Consider the following 21,745-nt stretch of genomic DNA (forward strand, 5'->3'; position numbering starts at 1 on the left):
ACGAGGCCTTCTCCGAGCCATCTTGAGATTATTAGATTATTAAATCTTCAGGAATTTATGAGCCAGTTTTTAAACTACAGCCATTATGAAAAATTAAATTATGAACTTAACACTTAACACTTAACTTTTTTTTTTAAGTGTGTTGCTTCAGGTTCTTCTTAAAAATATACTAATACTCCAAAAAGAAATTAAAGGAATACTCTTTCTAGATGCCAAGGGGTCAGTACACCGTTCTTAACCATTAATTGTCTTTACTACCAGATTTGTATATAAACAAAATATTAATTAAAACGATATTTGCAGGGATAATTTGCTTTTAGAAAATAAAGGACTATCATATGTGAAAAGATGCCTCATGCTAGTTTTTGATTGTGTGTGCCTGACCAGTTTAAACCTGGCACTCAGACTGGAGTGACAAATATATGGAAAGCCAGGGAAGAAGAAAACTGTGAAATAGCAAAGAAAATGCTTCTCCAGCCATATTGGCAGTGCTGATCTATACTGTCATGGTGAGAAGCATCTGAATAATGCTCCTTTGAGTTTCTACTTTCCCTTCAGTTCCAAATCCTACATGAATCAGAATGGAGAGAATGTAGGATTTTAGGTTAATTGCACTTGAATTAATAAGCATCCAGTTTTCAGATTAGGGGAGATTTTTCTGAAAGTAACCAATGTATTTACTGAAAAAAAAATGTTTTTTAATTTTATTTTTAAGGAAGCTTTAGATTATGTAATTGTTGCATTGAAAATATAGGGGATTCCCACATACCCCACCCCTCTCCCTCCCACACTTTTTCCCATTAGCAACATCCTTCATTAGTGTGGTACATTTGTTACAGTTGATGAACACATATTGAAGTATTGCTACTAATCATGATCTGTAGTTTACATTCTGGTTTACACTTTGCACTGCACAGTTCTACAGGTTTTGACAAAATGTATGATAGCCTATATCCATCACTGCAGTGTAATGAAAAACAATTTCAGTTTCCCAAAAATGCCTCCTTTTATACCTATTCTTTCTTTTCCCTCCCCTTACAACCTCTGGTGACTACTGCCTTTATATCAGTGGTTACAAATTCTTCCCTTACTAGAATAATAAATGTACTTATTTACATTTTTTTTGAGCTATTTACTTAATTCCACTTTTTATCACTACATCCTTATATCAGCCTGTCTGCAAAAATAGACCATTTAACAGAGGTAGACAGATTCAGTTTAGAAATGAATATTCATGTGTGAAGATTCATATGGAAGTCAGTAAAATAAAAGTCAAGAGTCCAGTCCTGTCACTAGCTGTTTGTCCTAATGCAGACTGCTTAATTTGTCTGGGTTTTGTTTTCTATTTTGGTCAGATATTGATAACATTACTTGCTTTGTCAACTTTTCAGATTTGTTGCGGCAGAATATGATGCAGTTATGTTCGTGATACTTCTTTGGAAATGAACATGCTAAATAATTGAGATGATGATGATTATGACAAAGCCTGGTAGAATCTAATTATTGATAACATCTGATTTAGAGCCCTGGTTTTTCTATTATATCTAGCCCTATTATTATTTTTTTTAAAGATTTATTTATTTTGTATTTATTTCTCTCTCTCCCCCTCACCCCCCAGTTGTCTGCTCTCTCTGTCCATTCGCTGTGTGTTCTTTTGTGTCCACTTCTATTCTTGTCAGTGGCACGGTAATCTGTCTCTCTTTTTGTTGCATCATCTTGCTGTGTCAGCAATCCATGTGTGCAGAGCCACTCCTGGGCAGGCTGGACTTGCTTTTGCACTGGGCGGCTCTCCTTACGGGGCGCACTCCTTGCACATGGGGCTCCCCTACGCGGGGGATACCCCTGCGTGTCACGGCACTCCTTGCATGCTTCAACACTGCACGTGGGCCAGCTCCACACGGGTCAAGGAGGCCCTGGGTTTGAACCGCAGACCTCCCATGTGGTAGGCGGACGCTCTCTCCTTTGAGCCAAGTCCACTTCCCTATCTAGCCTTATTATAATGGACTATTTTCAGTCCTTTTCAAAGTTCATGGTGGTGGGGAGGGGAATGTGGCTCAAGCAATTTGGCACCCGCCTCCCATATGGTAGGTCTGGGGTTTGGTTCCCAGTACCTCTTAAAGAAGACTAGCAGACACGAGGGAGCCATGGGGGGGAGGGGGTAAAAAAAAAAGTTCATGGTGGTGATGGTTGGACAGGACATTGCAGGCCAGGGAGAAAAGCCTAAACGATACATGGAGGCCTTGTATCCAATTAGGTTGATGCCTGGGTTACATGGAATTGGATAGTAGAAACTGGTGCCAAAAAATGTGGACTGGGCAAAATTCCCTTGGTTCTGAAGGGAAAGAGGAGCCATTGAAGAAGTTTGAAAAAAGGAGATTGATAGCACTTAGCTACAAGTGGCATGAGGGGATCTAAGATAAAGAATTCCTAGCTTGAATAACTGTGTGTGTGCGTGCTTATGCTATAAATAGAGTTTAGGAATTTGAATAGGAAAGAAATGGGAGTTCAAAATATGTATTCGTTTTGGCATCTATGGGCACATCACTTTATTCTCTTTGGCTTGAAAACAAAAAAGGTTAAATACTCTCCAAGATTCCTTTCGATGGAAGTTTCAATAGTTTTATAATTTATAGTACCAGAGTCCTTGTGATTAAATAGATTATCATGATGAATGGGCATTAAGAAACCTTTATTTCTTTTTTTAATATATTAATTTTTATTTTTAAGATACTTAGATTACATAAAATGAAGAAACTTTTATTTCTGACAGCCTTTTATAACAAACTACAGTGCTTTTTTCCCAGAGGCAACTTTTGAAGTTACCTAGAATTTTTTAACAAACATTTTTTAATCTTCATTTGTCTACTTTTCTTGCAAAGGTCATTGATTTTCCTCCTTCCAGGGCTTTGAGGCCCCTTGTACTCTGCCTCAGAGATCCCTTGTGGTTCCATTGATTGTGACCTGTAGGAGTTGTGCTCTCTCAAGGAGCAGGCAGGTTTTGTTGCCTTAGCCGTTAATAGCTAAGTTCTATTCCTCAGAAGATAAGGAGGCTCCTTCTACCTCTACCAGAGCTTTTTTTGCTTTCTTTCGGAAAGAGCATAACAGAGTAGTCAAGTGCTCTTGAGTCATACTGAGTTTAAATCTTTATCTTACTCTCATTAGCTGTGCTTCCTGTGCCTCAGTTTCCACATCTATAAAATGGCACTTATCTCAGAGTTTTGTTATGGAGATAAATGTACTTAGAAGAGTGTCTGGCACTTAGTGCTTTAATTATTTGTTAAATACTTTTATTGGTGATAGAGGATAGGACTGTTTTTGTTTTGTTAAGCAGAGTTAAATCGTGTTCCATAGCCAACAACAGCCCACTTCCAAGAGTATCAGATACAGGTTATTTTCTAAAGAGACAGCAGGTGCTTTCCAGGGCAGGAGGAAAATACTTTTTCCTCCTGGCTTCCTACTGCCATCCCCCGACCTGCACCTTTTCACCCACCCTCCTGCCTGAGTGCCTAAGCTTCCTGGTCAGACCTTCTTTGTTGTCTGCTCAGCTCCAGCTAGAGTAACAGACAACAGTCTTGCCATCATCACTTTAAAAATATTGTGGGTTACTTTTGTCCTTAGTAGAATTAAGCTAGTAGAAGTTGAAAACAGGCATGAACATTCTGGAAAAGTGGCTTTGAGTGTTTTCTGTTTGTTTTGCTTCCATGAATCTTTGTTTGTTCATGCTGGACTCTGCTAGAGTGTGTCGTGGATATTAACCACAGACAGGCAGACATGAGCCGTGAGCTAGGAGTCAGCATTTGTGTGTAGCTGGTAATTAGACATTTTCTCTTTAAGGGTTCCTGGTGTCCGTGGGGGTAAATTCATACTTCATCCAAGTATAACCATTACAGTTTGTAGAAATCCTACTCTTTGTATTTTGGCCTTCAGCATATCCCAGCCAAACTCATTCTTAAAATGTGTTCTTCACATCTTTGGGCTCCTTCCTGTAGTTATTATTAAGCCTTTTCTTCCAGTTTATTTTTCTTATATAGCTCCACTAAAGCTTGTTACTTCGATATTTTCATGTTTTCCAACCTTTGAACTGACCAGTTTTTGTCACTTTCTTTTTCTGTCAGTCATTGAGAAACTGGAAAAATTAATGCAAACTAGTAGTGAGAGTGGAAATGCAATTGAAAGCCTTTTTTTTCTATGTGCAAAGTACAACTTTTTTTTTTTTAAGATTTTATTTAATTCTCCCCCTTTCCTCCATTCTCTGCTCTCTCTGTCCGTCTGCTTGTATTCTCATTAGGCAGCTCCAGGAACCCATCCTGGGACCTTCTGGAGTAGGAGAGAGAATATCATTCTCTTGCGTCACTTCAGCTCCCTGGTCTGCTGCATCTCTTATTATTTCTCCTATGTGTCTCTTTGTTGCATCATTTTGCTGTGCCAACTCTCCGTGTGGGGCAGCACTCCACATGGGCCAGCTTGCCACACAGGTCACTTTGCCTTTACCAGGAGGCCCTGGGTATCAAACCCTGGACCTCCTATATGGTAGACGGAAGCCCAGTTACTTGAGCTACATCCACTTCCCCACAGTACAACTTTTTGATGTAGAACATTGTATTTTGGTAAAAGAACTCAGAGAAAATGACATAAGATTGATGCTAAGAACAAAAAGCAGGAGTAACTTTGTCACCATGTTCCTCTGGCTCACTGGAACTAGGCTTTGCCCTCATGAGTTTAAAAAAAAAATTTACCCGTGTAGTAATTGTTATTATGTGTGCAGCACATATAAACAACAACCTAATGAGAGGAACATACAGGGAAGGAGATATAAAAAAGGGAAAGTGGGCCTTGTTTTGTCCTGTACTAGTTCCTGGATCTTTCCTAAGCCGATGCTCCTGTTTCTCCCACTAGTCTTAATTGAAGTCCTCCTCTTCTCTTGGCTAGATTTCTAGAGTTTCTGCACCTTTAGACCTCATACTCCTCTCTGTAGTGTGGCTCCTTTTGTGTGCAGAGATGTGTGTGATTGTAAATGTACTCCTGATCCAGGGTTGTCAGCTCTTTGCTTAACTGAATGCCATCATTCGTTTCTCCCTTTTTGGCCTTCGTAACAAAGTATGCTGGCCAAAACCATTCAGAATAAACTTCATGGGATGGACAGAGCCTAATGAGCTTGTTTTGGGCTGAAGGTGCTAAGTGTGACAGACAGGAAATGAATCTAACTCTGTCACATTAGGGATATAGGTTATTCTATATTCCATGGTAAGGCTCACTGCCAGGGTGCTGGCTTCATGGGGTATTGTGCCTTACCTATATAGTGTCCAGATGTTTCAAGCCCTCGGGGACACCCTGTTTTGGTTTTGTTAACTGTGTGCCTGAGTTTTGTTGTTGTTGTTGCTATTATGGGAAGCACCAAAATGAATATCTTTATATAATATTTAATTATTTCCCTAGGAGAAATTTCCAGGAGCTAGATCCTAGGGTCGTAGGGTATGAACATTTTAATGGCTTTTGCCTTGTAATATATCTTGCTTTCTAAAGGAGCCATGCTTTTTTATGGTGCTGGCACTATTTCTACAAACTCCTTTAAAGTCAAGGGGGTTAGCATATGCATTTTCTTAGCACAACAGGGCACAGAACATGCCCTTGTTTTCAGATGGGTCCTTCCTTACTGTGAGGAAAAAAGGGCCAAGCAAGATTTATAAGCCCCATCTAGAAGTGACTACCTTTTCTTAGTTAAAGCTAGAAGGAAACATCCGCTTCATTGAGCTCACTCCACAAAGCACTGCCTTGGCTATGTGTGTGATATGTCTCATCTGGCACAGAGCCATCAAATGCATTTTTGGTAAGTTGTCCACTACTACTCACCCCACCCAGCACATGCTCAATTTGGAGTTTTCTTCATAGGCTTTTGTTAGTGGAATGTTATGGAAGTACAGTGGGTTTATTGAACATTTAAAAGTTTAACCACTTTTTAAAAAATGTCCTGGTATGTTTAAAATGACTGTGTTTCTCTATCTGGTTCCTTTTCTCCTTTACAAAAATAAAAACATCAAACTAGATAAAGGAATTTAGATGTAGCCAAGAGCCTCTATTTGAACCTTCTCTCAGGACTGTTGATTTAAAGCATTGTAAGTTTCCATGGTTCCTGTTATCTTAGGGTATCTTGTGAGTCGATCTTGTGAAGTGAACTCATGTGGTTCCTAGTGTGGGCTAACCCTAACCCTTTGTGTCTTATTTTTTCAGTGAACATAAAGATTCTGAAAAGAAACACAAAGAGAAGGAGAAAACCAAACATAAAGATGGAAGCTCAGAAAAGCATAAAGACAAACACAAAGACAGAGATAAGGAAAAACGAAAGGAGGAAAAGGTACAGACCCTTTCCAGTGGGGAAAGAAGAGATGTGGGATGTACTTTTATTTACTTTAAAAGCAGGTAATACAAAATACTCTACTGCATAGTAATCTTCTTTTCTTTAGTATAAGATCTGTTGGCCTTTGAGTAAAAAAAATCTCATCAGGAGAGTTGGGTTCAATCATAATCTTTAACTGTGAAATCCAACCAAGCCCTTTCCTACTATAATTTCTCATACATATTTATGTATTTTCTACTTTATTTTATATGGTAAATGGATAAATTGAGGATACAGGGTTTTTAGAAATGTTGATTGTCAGTTGGGAGGAAAATAATTCTGTTTTGGGAGAATATCTAAGGCCGTATTTGTCCTTTGTTAATTGCGGGTTCTTCCTGAGTGAAAATTTGGTGATGCTGGTGCCCTTTGTGACTTTTGGTACGAGTGTAAGCAGTGGAATCCTCAACACGAACAAGACTCATCTGACTGAAAATGAATAGTGTTGTATGCAGGTTTTCTTTTTTTCTTGTACTTTAGTTTTTAAAAAACTGCCGTTGGTACTTGGTAAATTCAGACAATATGAAATAGGGAATATGGTGAAAAATACACCTCATTTTTCACCCCTGTTGGCTGTCCTGTATCTTTTCATCTTTTCCTTTTCTGAGGAAGCCATTATAGATTATCTTTTGTACTCTTCCAGAGATGCTCTTTATATATTTACATGTGTATGTATAAGTTTCCTTTTCTGTGAATGTATGCAGAATTTTGAAAGCCCTAGAGTTTTTAACAAGTGTAGAATGTGGGGAGCTGAAGGAGAGGAGGGATTTTAGTATACTAAATCACTGCTGAATCAGAGAAGACAGAACAGGTTAGGATACTCTTCCTTTTTGTTTTGTTTTGTTTTTGTTTCCTTGCTGCACTGCCAATGGTGAATCCTTGAAAATTGGACTATATTTATTGAGGGAAGGAGACCTGCCATCCTTTAAAAGTAAAAAGCTGCCATTTAAAGAGATAAATTTCTCACAAAATTCGACAAGTATTCATGCTGAAGAATATTCAAAGACTCGTCTCATAAAGATACCAAGAGCCTTTAGTTCACCCATTCATATTTTGCTGACAAGAAGAGCCAGTGGTCGTGATCCCCAAGAGTTAAGGCCATGTATTCAGAAATAAGAGAGAGCCATCTTTCAGTTTAGTCCTTTCAAGGTACTAATCAGTCGTTATTTTATGTTTTAGATTAGAGCCTCTGGGGATGCAAAAATAAAGAAGGAGAAGGAAAATGGCTTCTCCAGGTAAGTCTCCTGCTCCATTGGCATATCTTTCTCTTTGGATATCCAGTAGGCCAGCTGCCCAGGTTGTTGTTTTATCTGATCTTACCAGAAACATACTGACCTGGTAATCTTGATGTTTCAGTGGGAGTTGGCAGTGAGAGGATCTGGTCTAAGCCAACTTGAGCATTTTTAGATTGCTGTAGAGACTGACCGGCACATTTTCCACAAGGTTATTTTAAGTGAAGGAGGATGATAGAAGAAGAATGATTATTGAGATATAATTACATACCATAAAATTTACCATTTTAATGTGTGGAGTTCATTGATTTTGGTATACTCAAAAGGTTGTGTAATCCGTCCACTTTTAATCACCCAAAAAGAAACTCCATAACCATGAGCATTCACTCCCCACCCCACCCTCTTCCTTCAGCCCCTGGAAAGTACTATGAAAATGCCTATTGACAGGGAAAGAGTTAAACTTAAGTTTAGATTATCTTTTTCAAAAAGATAAGAAAATGTATACAATATAGAGACCACTTTTTTTCCTATACTATTTTTGCTCTATTAGTTTGTTTTCCTCATCAGTATCAACTCCCTAAAAGTAAGCCTGAAGGTCCCCTCTAGTTTCAGAATACTGAATGTTTATGATCAAAATCTTCACTCACTTACTAGATGACAGAATGGATTGTATTAGTGTCCTAGGTGCTAAGACAAATACTCTACATTGGGTTGACTTAGAAATTTATTGACTCGCAGTTTCAGAGGCCAGAAGCCTTGCTTTTTCTCCTGGGGTCAGTCTAGTATAAAAGTTATCTTTTAGCTTTTGGAGTACTAAATAAATTGGTTCCAATTATTTCTGGGGTCAGATACATAATAAATCACTCAGGTAAGACCAGGGAACAATTTAGGTTTGTTCCTGTTGTGGTTTGGGTCGCATTCTGAAAGGTAACTAAAATGTAGAGGAGAAGAATACTGACTTGGAAAATAAGGCATCCTGATACCTAGACCCGAATATTGACCCTTCATCTATAAAGTGGGGGGGTAGCATTATCTATTTCTCAGGGTTGTAGTGAGGAAAAGTGCCCATGTAAAACTTATGTGCAAATCCACGCTGTTGTTATCTTTATACTAGCTTCTTAGTGGGATGATTATCCCTACTTTGTATTTAAGTAATATAGATAACCCAGCACTCTTTGACTGCAGGTTTTTTTCTCACTTTAGTCCACCACGAATTAAAGATGAACCTGAAGTTGATGGCTATTTTGCCCCTCCTAAAGAAGATATAAAGCCATTAAAGAGACCCCGAGACGAGGATGAGTGAGTATTTCGTATTACTTTGCCTTTTTAGACAAAAAGGAGTTGTTAAAGAATAAATGTGATGCATGTCTCTACAAAATATAGCAAAACTGCACTGATTTTTACTTGAAATTTGTGATTAATGGATTGGGCAACTGATTTCTTTTTGACTTAACAGGAAATGAGGTTTTCTGAGCAAGTAAGTAGTGTACCTGAGGCTTACATGGAGAATATATACTTAGGGTTTTCTTACAGTATTTCACTGATTAAAAAAAGGTAATGTGGGGGAAGCAGACTTGGCCCAATGGATAGGGTGTCCACCTATCCACCTATGGGAGGTCTGCGGTTCAAACCCCGGGCCTCCTTGACCCGTGTGGAGCTGGCCCATGCACAGTGCTGATGCGCGCAAGGAGTCCCGTGCCACGCAGGGGTGTGCCCCGCATAGGGGAGCCCCACGCGCAAGGAGTGCGCCCCGTAAGGAGAGCCGCCCACACGATAGAAAGAGCAGCCTGCCCAAGAATGGTGCCACACACACGGAGAGCTGACAAAATGAGATGACGCAACGAAAAGAAGCACAGATTCCCAGTGCCGCTGATAACGATAGAAGCAGTCACAGAAGAACAGTGAATGGACACAGAGCGCAGACAACTGGGGGAGGGGAAGAAGGGGAGAGAAATAAATAAATCTTAAAAAAAAAATCTCAGAGAAAAAAAGTAATGTGTATTTATTGTAGCAATTTCAAATAATGCAAAATTCATGAAGAATGTTTAAAATATTTTTTACTATAAGGTTATCATAGTCTACTACAGATAACATTTTCATTGTTCATTTTCCCCAAGAAACTGCCTGATCACATTCTAAGTGAAGTTTCAGTGTGTAGAAGTAATAAAAGCACTCTTACTCAGAGCAGTTATTTGAGATTCACATATACCTCTTTCTCATATTCAAACATTCATTTTTTTTTTCATTATCTTTAATTTTGAAAGCTTATTATGCTTCGAGACTCTACAAAGGATTTATGGTGGAAAGTGGGTGGAAAGGGAGTAGGGAAATAACTCATTGAACTCACATTTGTAATTATTCAATACAACCTCCTTCCCCCTAGCCAATTTTTGCATGGTAGCCATTGTTATACCATGTATTTGGCTCCCAGGCTTCCATCTTATAGTGATGTCTATTTCTTTATATATTCCTTCATCATACTTCTCTTCCAGAGCTGGGTTTTGTATAAAGTTATCTATGTCAGATTATAATTATTGGTGTTTGGTCTGACCTATGGGCCATTTACTTTTCCCCCTCCTATTGCTCTTGACTGTACAATGCCCAGCCAATAATAACAGCAGCCCACACCTGCCTTGGGGAGGTTTCCAAGAGTTTAATCCTGTGGGTGAGAACTCCTGAGTCACAATTGTGTTAATTGCATATTCGTGTCCCCTTTCCTAGTTCTGATTATAAACCTAAGAAAATTAAAACTGAAGATGTCAAGAAGGAGAAGAAACGAAAACTAGAGGAGGAAGAGGTTAGTATTGGGATTTGGGTTTCCTAGTGGAAGTTTCCATAAAACAACCATTGAAGGCAAATGGTTTTTAGGAATTTATTGATGTGTTGTAGTGGCAACACTGGGGAAAATACTCTTAAGTGCAAATTGTGACTGGGGCACTATTTTTAGCACCTGTCTAAGCCCCCAAAGTGTAATTAAGTTAACCAAGCCAGCAGTGACTCTACTCTCTTAGCCTTCCTGGGTGTTTACCTGTAGCTATGCTGCCAACTAAGTTGTTCCTAGAGAAACTATACTGTCCTTTTAACATACAGAGGAAGTATTAATAAGATCCCACATCTTGGCTTACAACCCTGAAGAATTTTACTTTGTATTTTCTCATATCTAACAAAGCTTGCTCATTACTCACTTTGGAGGTAACCATTATCACTATTTAACGGCTCCCACTTGAACGGAAGATAAAATCTAAGCTCTTTTTTACTGCTCCTCCAGATCTTGCTGCTGCATATGTCTCTTGATCTAGTGCCTCTATTCTCTAGCTCACCTTGTTCCAGACACTGGCTTCCTTTGTTCCTTTCCACAGTGGCCTCTCTTGCACTTTAGGACTTAATGTAACACATGCTCTTCCCCCTGTCTGGAACACCTGCATTCTTCCTCCCTTCCTTTTTTCTGCTGGCTTATCAACCTCCTTAAAATTTCCATTCACTTAAAGTACTTTTCTAAAGGTTCTGCTCTGTCCTTGTGGTAGGTTGAAAGTAAAACAAAATGGTTCCTCATTTTGGCCCTTTTTATTGTAGTGAAGAGTTGTTAGCAAACAATTTAAGAAGAAAATGTCAGAAATTCACAGGAATCTTTACCTTTTTTTATTTTTATCAAGTCAGTTTTATTGATACATATTAATAAAGCTTAAATCTATCCAGAGTGATCAGTGGTATTTGGTATAATTACATATTTGTGCGTCAAGGGATCTTAATCTTGGATTCTCCTAAGAGAAGGGGTTGAGTGAATTCTGAGCCCTTATGCTGAGGTTAACCACGGACTTGGGCAGAAGGGATGCACAAATGTAAAGTTGAGACAGTAAAGATAGTATGGAGAGGGGCAGGAAATCTTAGTATTTTATCATAGTAGACAAGAATAATCTTAATTAAAATTTATATAAGTGTAATTTATTTGTGCTTGCTATGTGACAGGCACTATTCTACATACTTTTTATGTATCATTTTTCATATATTTAAAACAACCCCAAGAGATAAATATTGCTATTTTCATCCCCATTTTACAGATGTGGAAACTGAGATACAGAGAAGTTAAATCAGTTGCCCTATTTTGCCCAACCTCTTAGTAGTAAAGTCAGGATTTGTACCCATGCAGTCTGATTCCATAGCCAGTGTATTGTCTGCTTTGTTATTCAGCCTGCTGTGGAACTTTGCTGATTTACCAAAGAGGGAGAAGAAGGTCCTTAATGAAACTATATTAAGAATGTTTGTTTTTGGCTGAAGTCCAAGTTAATGAGAGCCCAATCAAGAAATTGAGAGTGTAATGTTGAGTGTTAATTTCAGTAGTCAATCACTCCACTTTTAGGGAGATTATCAGTACATACTATACTACTCAGTGATGAAATATAAATTTTACCTCTCCATGCTTTCTATATTGTCTTTATGTTTATATTACATTGATGCAAAATAATACCTTTTCTCTGAGTTTGGAAGAGGTTATTAGTAATTGTTAAGCCATTTGGAAAAAAGAACAGTTGACTTCATTTTTTGTTGTTCTGTTTAACAACCCTCCCCTTTTGGGGGAAAATGCAGACTGAAAAACTCTGTGCATTAATAATACATGGTCATATGGTGGCAGGGACCCCAGATGGCAGGATTAGTCATTAAACCTTACTTGCTGGCTGTGTTGTATTGTTTTAAAATTTCTGGGAATTGTTCTGAAGTCTCTCAGTGACTGTTTATTCCATTTGGAGGCTTGAAAACTTAGAATGTAGTTAGCTGTCTCCTGATGGCACCATCTTTATGCCTGTTCAGATGCTTTTAAGAGAGTGTCTTCATTGAAAAACATTTCCCTCTCCTGTGGTTTGGCCCAACCTAAATAGCAAACAGTATCTGAATTAATGTGAGGTTCTAATACCTTCTCCTCCCAAACATAATTACACATTTATATTCTCCATGCCTATTTTTAAAGATGTGTTGTGTTGCAGGCCTTCATCTTTCTCCTGCCCCAAAGATCATTTGCTTATAGACCCTAAGTTTATTCCTATTTCAGTTCACATCCTATCAGGTCATCCTAAAATGTTTATTGCAGTCATTCCAGTGTGTCATATTCTGTTGTTTTTCCTTTAAACTAAGGCTGTCATCATAGTAACACCTGTATGACCTTGGGCAAGTAACAAAACCTCTGTTTCAAAAGTTTCCTTGATTGTAATCTGAAGAGGTCAAACCAAACTACAAAGTTCTTTGCAGCTCTGACATTCTGTAATAGACTTTAAGATGGTTCATAACCACTCTTCTTTGCTATATTAAACTTATTTAAATAAAGTTGGAGCAAAGGAAAATATTCTTCAGAAGAGTTTAGATTGTGCAGGATTCTCACCTATTGCATATCACATTTTAGTTCTGGGTTTGTATGTGCTACGTATGTGCATATTTTGAGATTTGCTTCCTGTATTGGTGAGTTGTACTTGTGGCTCTTACTCTGTGCAATTGTTATCAGGTTGTCTAGGCTCATAGTTCGAAGATGAAGCCATAAAGAAATATCACTTTAGGAAACTAATCCTTTTAGGATTTCCCAGTTATTTACTCACTGCTTTGGGATTTAGTTAACTCTTGAGTGATGTAATAGAAAGTATTCCCCACTAGAATGAGTCAGGGATTTCCTTTCAAACCGAATATTAAGTACCTAATATAAAGCCTCCACTATATATTATTTGATAATATTAGAAGAGGCTTAATGTCGAATAGGTTTAAAAACAAATGAGAATAATACACTGGGGTTACTTTATAGCTGTGGCTTCCCAAAATCTCCTGATGTTAAAACATAGTCTCCCAGACTCTTCTCCAGCAGAACCAGTGTTTTTAACCACTTTCTCAGTAATTTGTTTTGGGAAGTACTGCTCTAGAGCAGAGTTAGCAGTAAATTTTTGTTCACCTGTCAAATGCGTGAATTGGATATAAGATGCATTCCAGTTGCGATATTCCATGATTCTAGTTTTTCTTCTTCATGGCCCCTAGGAACTACTTGTAGAGGTGTAACTGGTTCTTTTTTAAGTGCTTTCTTATATGTTTCTTTGTAGGATGGTAAATTGAAAAAACCCAAGAGTAAAGATAAAGATAAAAAAGTTCCTGAGCCAGATAACAAGAAAAAGAAGGCCAAGAAAGAAGAAGAGCAAAAGTGGAAATGGTAACATCTCTGCACTGGGTTAAAATGTCAGCTCTTTTACATCACAACCTAGTTAAGAAAGACTGTTATTAAAATTCATAGCCTGGGAAGTGGATGTGGCTCAAGCGATTGAGCTCCCGCCTACTACATGGAAGGTTCCAGGTTCGGTTCCTGGTGCATCCTTAAGAAGATGAGCAAGACAGTAAGCTGATATGATGGGCAGGTGTGGTGAGCTGACACAACAAGAGACACAAGGAAGAAAACATAATGAGAGATGCAACAAAGCAGGGAGTGGAGGTGGCTCAAATGATTAGGCATCTCCCTCCCACATTGGAGGTCCCAGGTTCAGTTCCCAGTGCCTCCTAGAAAAACAAGGAAGATGAACAGACAAAACAAGTGCAAAACAACAAGGGGATGGGGGAGAAATAAATAAACCTTAAAAGAAAAATTAGCCTTATGTTTGAAGGGAAAATAAATACTTAGGCAGTCCCTCTAAACCAGGATTTCTTAAACCTTTTTTTGTTCCATGGACACCTTTGCCAGCAGGTGAAAACCCCGGACCGCTTCGCAGAATGTAGCAACAGATAGTTTTATGACATTCAGCATCGGCATGTTTTTAAATTAAATTGTAAGATTATTCAAAATTATGTTTTACAACTCTCCCATAATTTCACTACCTGATAACACAATTCGGCATCTGTTCAAACTGTCATTTTCGGCAAACATTTAGAAGTATGAGTTTTCCCACAGTGTCAAAACCACCTCCACCATCCATACCAATCTTTTTGTAGGCAGTTATCCCCACTGCACTTAGCGCATATTACATCAAAGAAAAATAATACTAAGTCCATACTATATACTGTGTATTATTGAATAAACACATCACATTCACACCAATATGTCCCTGCCAGAATAATGTTTTTGAATTTTCAATTCAAGCTCACAGACCCCCTGAAATCTTTGTGTCTTTGGACCCCTGGTTAAGAACCTCTGCTCTAAAATGGCTCATCTAAAATAAGTTTGCCAGTCCCAAGTGAAATCCTTAACCAGCTCTTAACCTGTTGGGTTCCACCCTATGGATTCTAGATGCAGACATAAATTTAGTGGCATTTAGCTGAGGAGAAAGTTACGTTTAAATTAATGAGGGGGTGTAGATGGATTATTCTATAAATCATGTTGGGGAAATCGCCTATTTGTTTAAAAAAAAAATGCCTTTACAAGAAAATATGGGTGAATATTTTTATAATTGTAGAATAGTTAAGACTTTTTGAACAAGAATTATAGCCAGAGCCATAAGGAAAAGATTTATAAATTTGATACATAAGAATTAAAATCTTCTATATAGTGAACAGACTCACACTATTAAAAATTAAAAATACAAGGGCAAATATTTACAGTACAAAGGACTAATATTCCTAATATGAAAAAAAACCTAATGGAAAAGCGAGTTAAAGAAAATAAATGGTGAATAAACATCTTAAAATTGGGTCAGTCTCGCAAAAAATAAAAATAAAATTAAGAAATGTCTTTGTTTAATGCCTCTTAGCTCGGCAAAGATGGGTAAGTATGAACATATCTGAGGTTATGAATGTGAGGAAATGGGCATTCTCTTTCACTGTGGCAGTGAAGGTTCAGACAATATAGAGGACAATCAAGCAATAACAGGTGAAAATGTTTTTTGAGAAGTTTATGTAAGGGAACTTTTATATTTAATAAATTTTTGGTATGTGGAAATTTCTAAATGTGTATTTTTGTACTTACCTTTCTTAAAACTTTGTGTTATTTAGCTACTACATCAGTAATACATGATTTGTATTTATATTGAAGACATTCACATAATCCAGAGGTATATGAGTTAGAAACTGAAAATTCCCTTTACCTCCCTTGTCCTGCCCCCACCACCATTCCCATTTTCTTTTTCATCCTTGAGGTTACCACTTGATAGTTTGGCATGTAGCCTTTTAGACCTTTTTGTGAGCATATGCTCTGTTGTTTCTATTGTATGACCCTATCCCCTCTGAGGAAATCAGAGGTGGTTGTTGGAAATCATGTGAGTGGTGAGTTAATAATTCATCCCTCTGTCATGTCTTTTAAAGTAAAGGAAGGGTATGCAATAAATGCTTGTTGAATGAACAAATTAATTTCTTTGTCCTCAGTAGCTTCCTGTGCTTTTCCCTCTTATTTTGGAAGACATGGCTGTTGTTGGGCCCAGAAGAAGATGTACTCTTATCTTGTCCAGCCTTATATGTGTAAAGTTAGGTGATTGGGGAGGGAAGGGGGCGTCTAATAGCTTGATTTTGCTTCTATGAGTTGAAATCCCTATCATTATTGCCCTACATAAATTCTAGAGTGACCCTGACCTTTGGTTTTCATTCTCGTTTTGGTTTAAGGGGAACTTACTAGTCTTCAACTGAACATAGTTGGTTTGGGGGTGAGTAATCTTTGCTGCAGCTTGTGATGCCTGCTCTTCTCAAATCTGATGCACTCTGAGCATTTTTCTCAAACACAGTGCTTGATGGTATACTCGTAGTATTTTGAGGGAAATAAGAGGAACACATGGTCTCAAAGCTGATAGCTTACCCTTCTGTTACTTTGGCTGCCTGTTGTGCTCTGAAGTCACTGATCCTGTCCTCAGTGACTGCCAGTGATGGCCTGCTCAGGGAACTGAAATGGCAGATACTCTCATTTTTACTATTTCTCTTGCTGTCCCACTAAAATAATTATATATTTTATCAACATGACAAATGTGCATATCTTTTGCATCCCTCCAAAGTCTGCCGACATGACAATCTTCCCAGAAAATAATACTCTTGAGTCTTAACTCCCTCTCTTCGGTAATTCTTGTAATAGGAAAATGTTCCAAGTCCCTCTGGGTTTCTTTGCTGTATCACGTTTTCCCCATAGAAGCAATATTGTGGGTGGTGGCAGTATGCTCAGGCTCATCCACAAAAACCTATTTAGTCCAGATGTTCCTATTTGTAATTGTTACCCATTGTTGCTGTGTAGGGTTTCAGTCTGCCTTGGGTCCAGTATACCTTTGTGGTGGGGGTGACCTGTTGGAACATAAGCCCGTTGTCAATTCTAAACAGAAATCGGAGATTTATTGCCAGGTGTTAGGCGTGACTTAAATGAATTTTGAGTCTCTAAATTTTAGCAGAATGTAAAATGCTCTAAGGAGTTAAGATTATAAAGTTGTAAGGAATTAAAGACGAAGACACACAAATACAATCAGTGAGAAAACACGTATAGAATATAGATTATTGGCGTTCTCCTCAAGCCAAAGAAACTGCCCTTGATTCCAAAGCTTAGCTTCTAAGAAGCTGAAACACATGACCTCAGTTTCTGAAATTTTAAAAATTAGATTTGTAGTTTACATTGTATGGTGAGGTACTTGTTAACTCAGAGGAAACTTGATTTCAAACAACATGCAGATGTTTACTTTCCGCATTTCAAGACAACTTTGTAAAATTGATACCTAACATGAATTCATAAACCAACCCTGCTTTAGAGAAGTCATTCATTTTGTTGGAGAACTTAAACATTGATGGGAGCCTACAAGGCAACACTGTTTTTATTCATACAGTAACACCAGCCCTTTGGAGAAGATGTTCTGTCTTCCTGCTTAAACTGAGATTTAGTGTTGAGTGCGTCGCTGAAGCTTTTAATTTGCTTTTTAAGTGGTAAATAAGTGGCTGTGGGTCCTCAAGATAAACATTTTGAGATAGGAATTGTAAAAACAATTTGGGGTCTTAATTTTTTTGTGTCTTTTTTTTTTTTTTAAGTTACATAAATCACAAAAAGTGTTACCTTAAAAAATATAAGAGGTTCCCACATACCTCACCCCCCATCCCACTGGAGTCTTAATTAAATAACACTGGAGTTGAAGAGGGGAGCCAAGTGTTGGGATAAAGAAAAGCACACCATTCTGAATCGCCTTATAGTTATTCAGTGACTTCTATGGATAGGCTTCTTGAAAGCGCTCCTTTGTACATACATACACATACACATATACATGTTTTCTCTTGATTTGGAGAAAATCCTATTACTTGCTTTTCTACCTTAAGGATCTTCCAATTTTTGTTGGAATACATTTGGAAAAGGAGGAGCAAAGCATAATGAGGTAAAAAGAGTAAGAGACTGGAGATTGGGTTGGTTCCTGCACCCAAGTCTTTTCTGTGCCAGCGACTAGCTGGGAAATCCTGCAAATTTCATATCTGAAAGTGAGTGGGTTGGTTATTGAGGCTCTTTAATGCTCCTTCCAGGTCTAAGATTTTATTGAATCTTGACTGGTTTTATAGTTAAACTGTTATAGCAGTTTTATATATGCAGTTCATACATGATATTTCTGAATTATGTTTAAGATATTGCAATTGAAATACAATAGCAAGGTTAGAATTGGCCTTCAGAAAGATTCCATAGAACTGCTGGGCTTTTCATTTTAAGATAGAAATAGTGAAGATTACAATCTGTGAAATTTATCTGATAGTAGTATAGCTACCTCTGCTATTTTTCAGTTACTGTTTGCTTGGAATATCTTTTTCCAGACTTTCACTTTCAGCTGATTTGTATCCCTGAGTCTGAAGTGAGTCTTTTGTAGACAACATATGAATGGCTCCTGTTTTTTCATCTGTTATCTGTGTCTTTTGACTGAGGTGTTTAATCCTTTCACATTCCATGATATTATTGTAAATGCATTATTTACTTTCACCATTTTATTCTTTGGCTTTCATAGGTCATATCTTATTTTCATCTGTCTTTTTACTCTTTTGGGTATCCTTTCTGCTAGTCTGCTCTTCTACACTCTTTCCTCCAATCCTCTCTTTCTTGTCTTATTCTTCTGGGCTGTAAGGTTCCCTTTCATGCTTACTGCAACAGTGACTTATATTTTATTCTCTTAGTTTCTGTTTATTTGTGAATATTTTAAACTCCTTCATATTTGAAGGACAGTTTTGCCAGATTGCTGGCAGTTTTTCTCTTTGAATATCCTAATTTTTTTTTTAAAGATTTATTTATTTATCTTTAATTCCTCCCCCCACCCCCGGTTGTCTGTTCTCTGTGTCTATTTGCTGCGTCTTGTTTCTTTGTCCGCTTCTGTTGTCGTCAGCGGCACAGGAAGTGTGGATGGCGCCATTCCTGGGCAGGCTGCACTTTTCTTTCAGGCTGGGCGGCTCTCCTTACAGGCGCACTCCTTGCGCGTGGGGCTCCCCTACACAGGGGACACCCCTGCATGGCAGGGCACTCCTTGCGCACATCAGCACTGCACATGGGCCAGCTCCACACGGGTCAAGGAGGCCCGGGGTTTGAACTGTGGACCTCCCATATGGTAGACGGACACCCTAACCACTGGGCCAAGTCCGTTTTCCTGAATATCCTAATTTTATCATACCACTGTTTTCTTGCCTCCATAGTTTCTGATAAGAAATCCACACTGAAGTCTTACTGGTCATCCCTTGTAGGTGGTGGTTTGCTTCTCCCTTACTGCTCTCAGAATTTTCTTTTTATCATTGGCATTTGACATTCTAAGTAGTATCTGTCTTAGAGCAGGTCTGTTTGGATTTATTCTGATTGGGATATGCTGCACTTCTTGGACATGTAAATTCATTTCTTTCATGGGAGTTGGGAAATTTTCAGCTATTATTTCCTCAGATTCTCTTTCTGCCCTTTCCCCCTTCTCCTTCTGGAACTCCCATGACACTTGGTTTCTTAAACTTCATGTTATCATTCAGCTCCCTGAGCCCAGGCTCACCTTTTCCCATTCTTTTCTCTCTGTGTTCTCTATTTTTCATTTCATCTGTACTGTCTGCTATCATTTTGAGTCTGTCTTTTGCCTTTCATTCCCATAGCTCTGTTATTTTTCTATTCAGGTTTTCAAATTGTTCTTTGTGCTTGCTCAGTGTCTTCTTGATGTCCTTTATCTCTTTAGCCATATTGTCTTTCAAGTTTCTGATTTGATTTAGGAGATTTATGTGAACCTTGTTGATTAGTTGTCTCAAATCCTGTGTCTCATCTGGGACTTTGATATATCCCTTTGCTTGGGCCATATCTTCCATTTTCTTAGTATGGCTTGTAATTTTTTGCTGATTATGATGATAAGTTTGCTCTGATGCTCAGATTCTCTTGCATAGGCATTTAGTGGTGGAAGGCTGCATGTCACTGCCATTCTTTGATTCTTGATCCTAGGATTGTCTCTGTTTAGTTGCTCCTATCTTGGCCATAGACCCAGTAATGGGTTACAGACCACTTTCAGGGGCCTTTGATGGGGAGGGAGATTTTAAAGGTCAGAAAAAGGCTTTTGTGCTTAATTTCCTCACGTGTACTTCCTTGGTCTGCCAGGGGATGGTACTCTTCAGTAGCCCCCTTGGTTCAGGTGTGTTGGCTGCAGCAATACTGACTGCAACAATGTGATGGAGGGTCCTGCCCCAGGGTGTTCAGAGCCTGGCTGTTCAAACTTTCTCAGAGGCTGTTCTGCAACCTTTGCCAGCAGCCCCCTTCCTTTTCCCAGGTAGGAAATAATTCCACTCCCATCTGTGTCCTCAGCAACCAAACCTTGTCGGTAGGGAGGGTATTTGTGAGAGTTGGATCTTTTTTGTCCCCTGCCTGCTCCCAGGACAAACAATGGTTCGGCCCCACCCAACTTGGAAGGGCTCCGGAGACCCTGCAGGCCAAATTTGTTGGACAAAAGCCAAATCACCCTTAGGCTGCATCCCTCTTTCTCCCCTTTCCTGGGGGTTTAGATCCCTGGGCCTCCTCTGTAACTGCTGCAGGAGACCAGAGAATTCAAAGCTGTCTGCCCCGAGGGTGGGGGGAAGGACACCAGCACCTGCAGCTTTAGCTCAGTTTTGCCCTCAAGGTTCTTTCCCTTTGTCCTTCTCTGTTTTGGATGGTCTCCAGCCTTCCCCTGGTGTCCTAAACCCTAGAACACTTTTTTCCAGACCATTTCTGCCTGTCCTCTAACTATTTCTCTGGGAGAGAAGTAAGTCCTGTATCTCTGTAGTGGCTACCTTTCCAGAAGTTTTCCTGTGACATTTTAAAATATTCTATTTGTAAGGCAACTGCTGACACTTTAAAAAAAAAAGTGATTCCAGAGAGAGACTTTTGAGACATCAGCCAATTACAGTGTCTCCTGTTCTATGAAATACATTTTGGATATAATTGGGAAATTTTTATTGTAAGGACTGGGTATTGAAATGATACGAGGGAATCATTAATTATGTTAGATGTAGTAATGGTACCATTATGAGACATTATTCTTATTTTTACAGAGATGCTTACTTAGGGGTGAGGTATCATATCTGCAATTTACTTTAAAATGGTTCAGCAAGAACAGGAAATTTAGCAAAATGCCAGCTGTTGTATATAGGTAATGAGTATCTGATATTTATTGTAGTTTTGGTTTTCTCTGTTTGACTATTTTCAAAATAAAATATTTAAAATAGTTTTCACTGAGCTTCAGATTCACTTATCAATGTCTGCTAGATGTCTCTATCCTGATAAACTTATAAGTAGTATAAACTCAATATGCCTCAACTGAAATATTATTTCTTAGCTTCCTGTTCCATTATGCACATTCTCATAGGATTGTTCCTTCCTTTATTTTCACCTTGCATCATCACCCCCTGGAGGCCTTTTCTTCTTATGTATGAACGTTATAAATAATACCTCTGTCATGTATACCAATGCAGTAAAACAAGTGTTTCCAAGTCCATATCCCCCACTTATTGTTGAGCTTCTTGAGTGATGATCTATGTCTTTGAGCTAAACTGTTGAAATGTATTTCTCTCCATTCACCAGAGTATTCCATGTTACTAACTGAGTGTTGGCTTTTTCAAAGTGAAGGACATCACCTAGTTGATCTTTGATGGTTACTTTGATCAGCATTACTTTGATTGAGGGGCCAGAGTCCAGAGCACAGGTCAATTGAGCAGACAATCATTTTGGCATTTAGTAAATGATAATCTTTATGCT

At 38.5% G+C, this 21,745-nt stretch overlaps 1 protein-coding gene across 2 annotated transcripts in view; it reads left to right on the plus strand.

Annotated features, from left to right (window-relative positions):
• The window catches only part of TOP1 (DNA topoisomerase I), an 85,822-nt gene that overhangs the window by 40,240 nt on the left and 23,837 nt on the right, over positions 1 to 21,745 (plus strand). Inside the window, exons 4-8 of one of the 2 annotated variants that reach the window (XM_058287090.2) lie at positions 6,229 to 6,352; positions 7,571 to 7,626; positions 8,827 to 8,922; positions 10,345 to 10,420; positions 13,695 to 13,801. In XM_058287090.2, coding sequence (XP_058143073.1) covers positions 6,229 to 6,352; positions 7,571 to 7,626; positions 8,827 to 8,922; positions 10,345 to 10,420; positions 13,695 to 13,801 — 459 coding nt within the window. Of the gene's footprint in view, positions 1 to 6,228; positions 6,353 to 7,570; positions 7,627 to 8,808; positions 8,923 to 10,344; positions 10,421 to 13,694; positions 13,802 to 21,745 lie in introns of both variants that reach the window. The other variant, XM_058287089.2, reaches the window with a different exon arrangement.

This window comes from Dasypus novemcinctus, chromosome 24 (assembly GCF_030445035.2).
Source record: "Dasypus novemcinctus isolate mDasNov1 chromosome 24, mDasNov1.1.hap2, whole genome shotgun sequence".
NCBI classification, from domain to species: domain Eukaryota; kingdom Metazoa; phylum Chordata; class Mammalia; order Cingulata; family Dasypodidae; genus Dasypus; species Dasypus novemcinctus.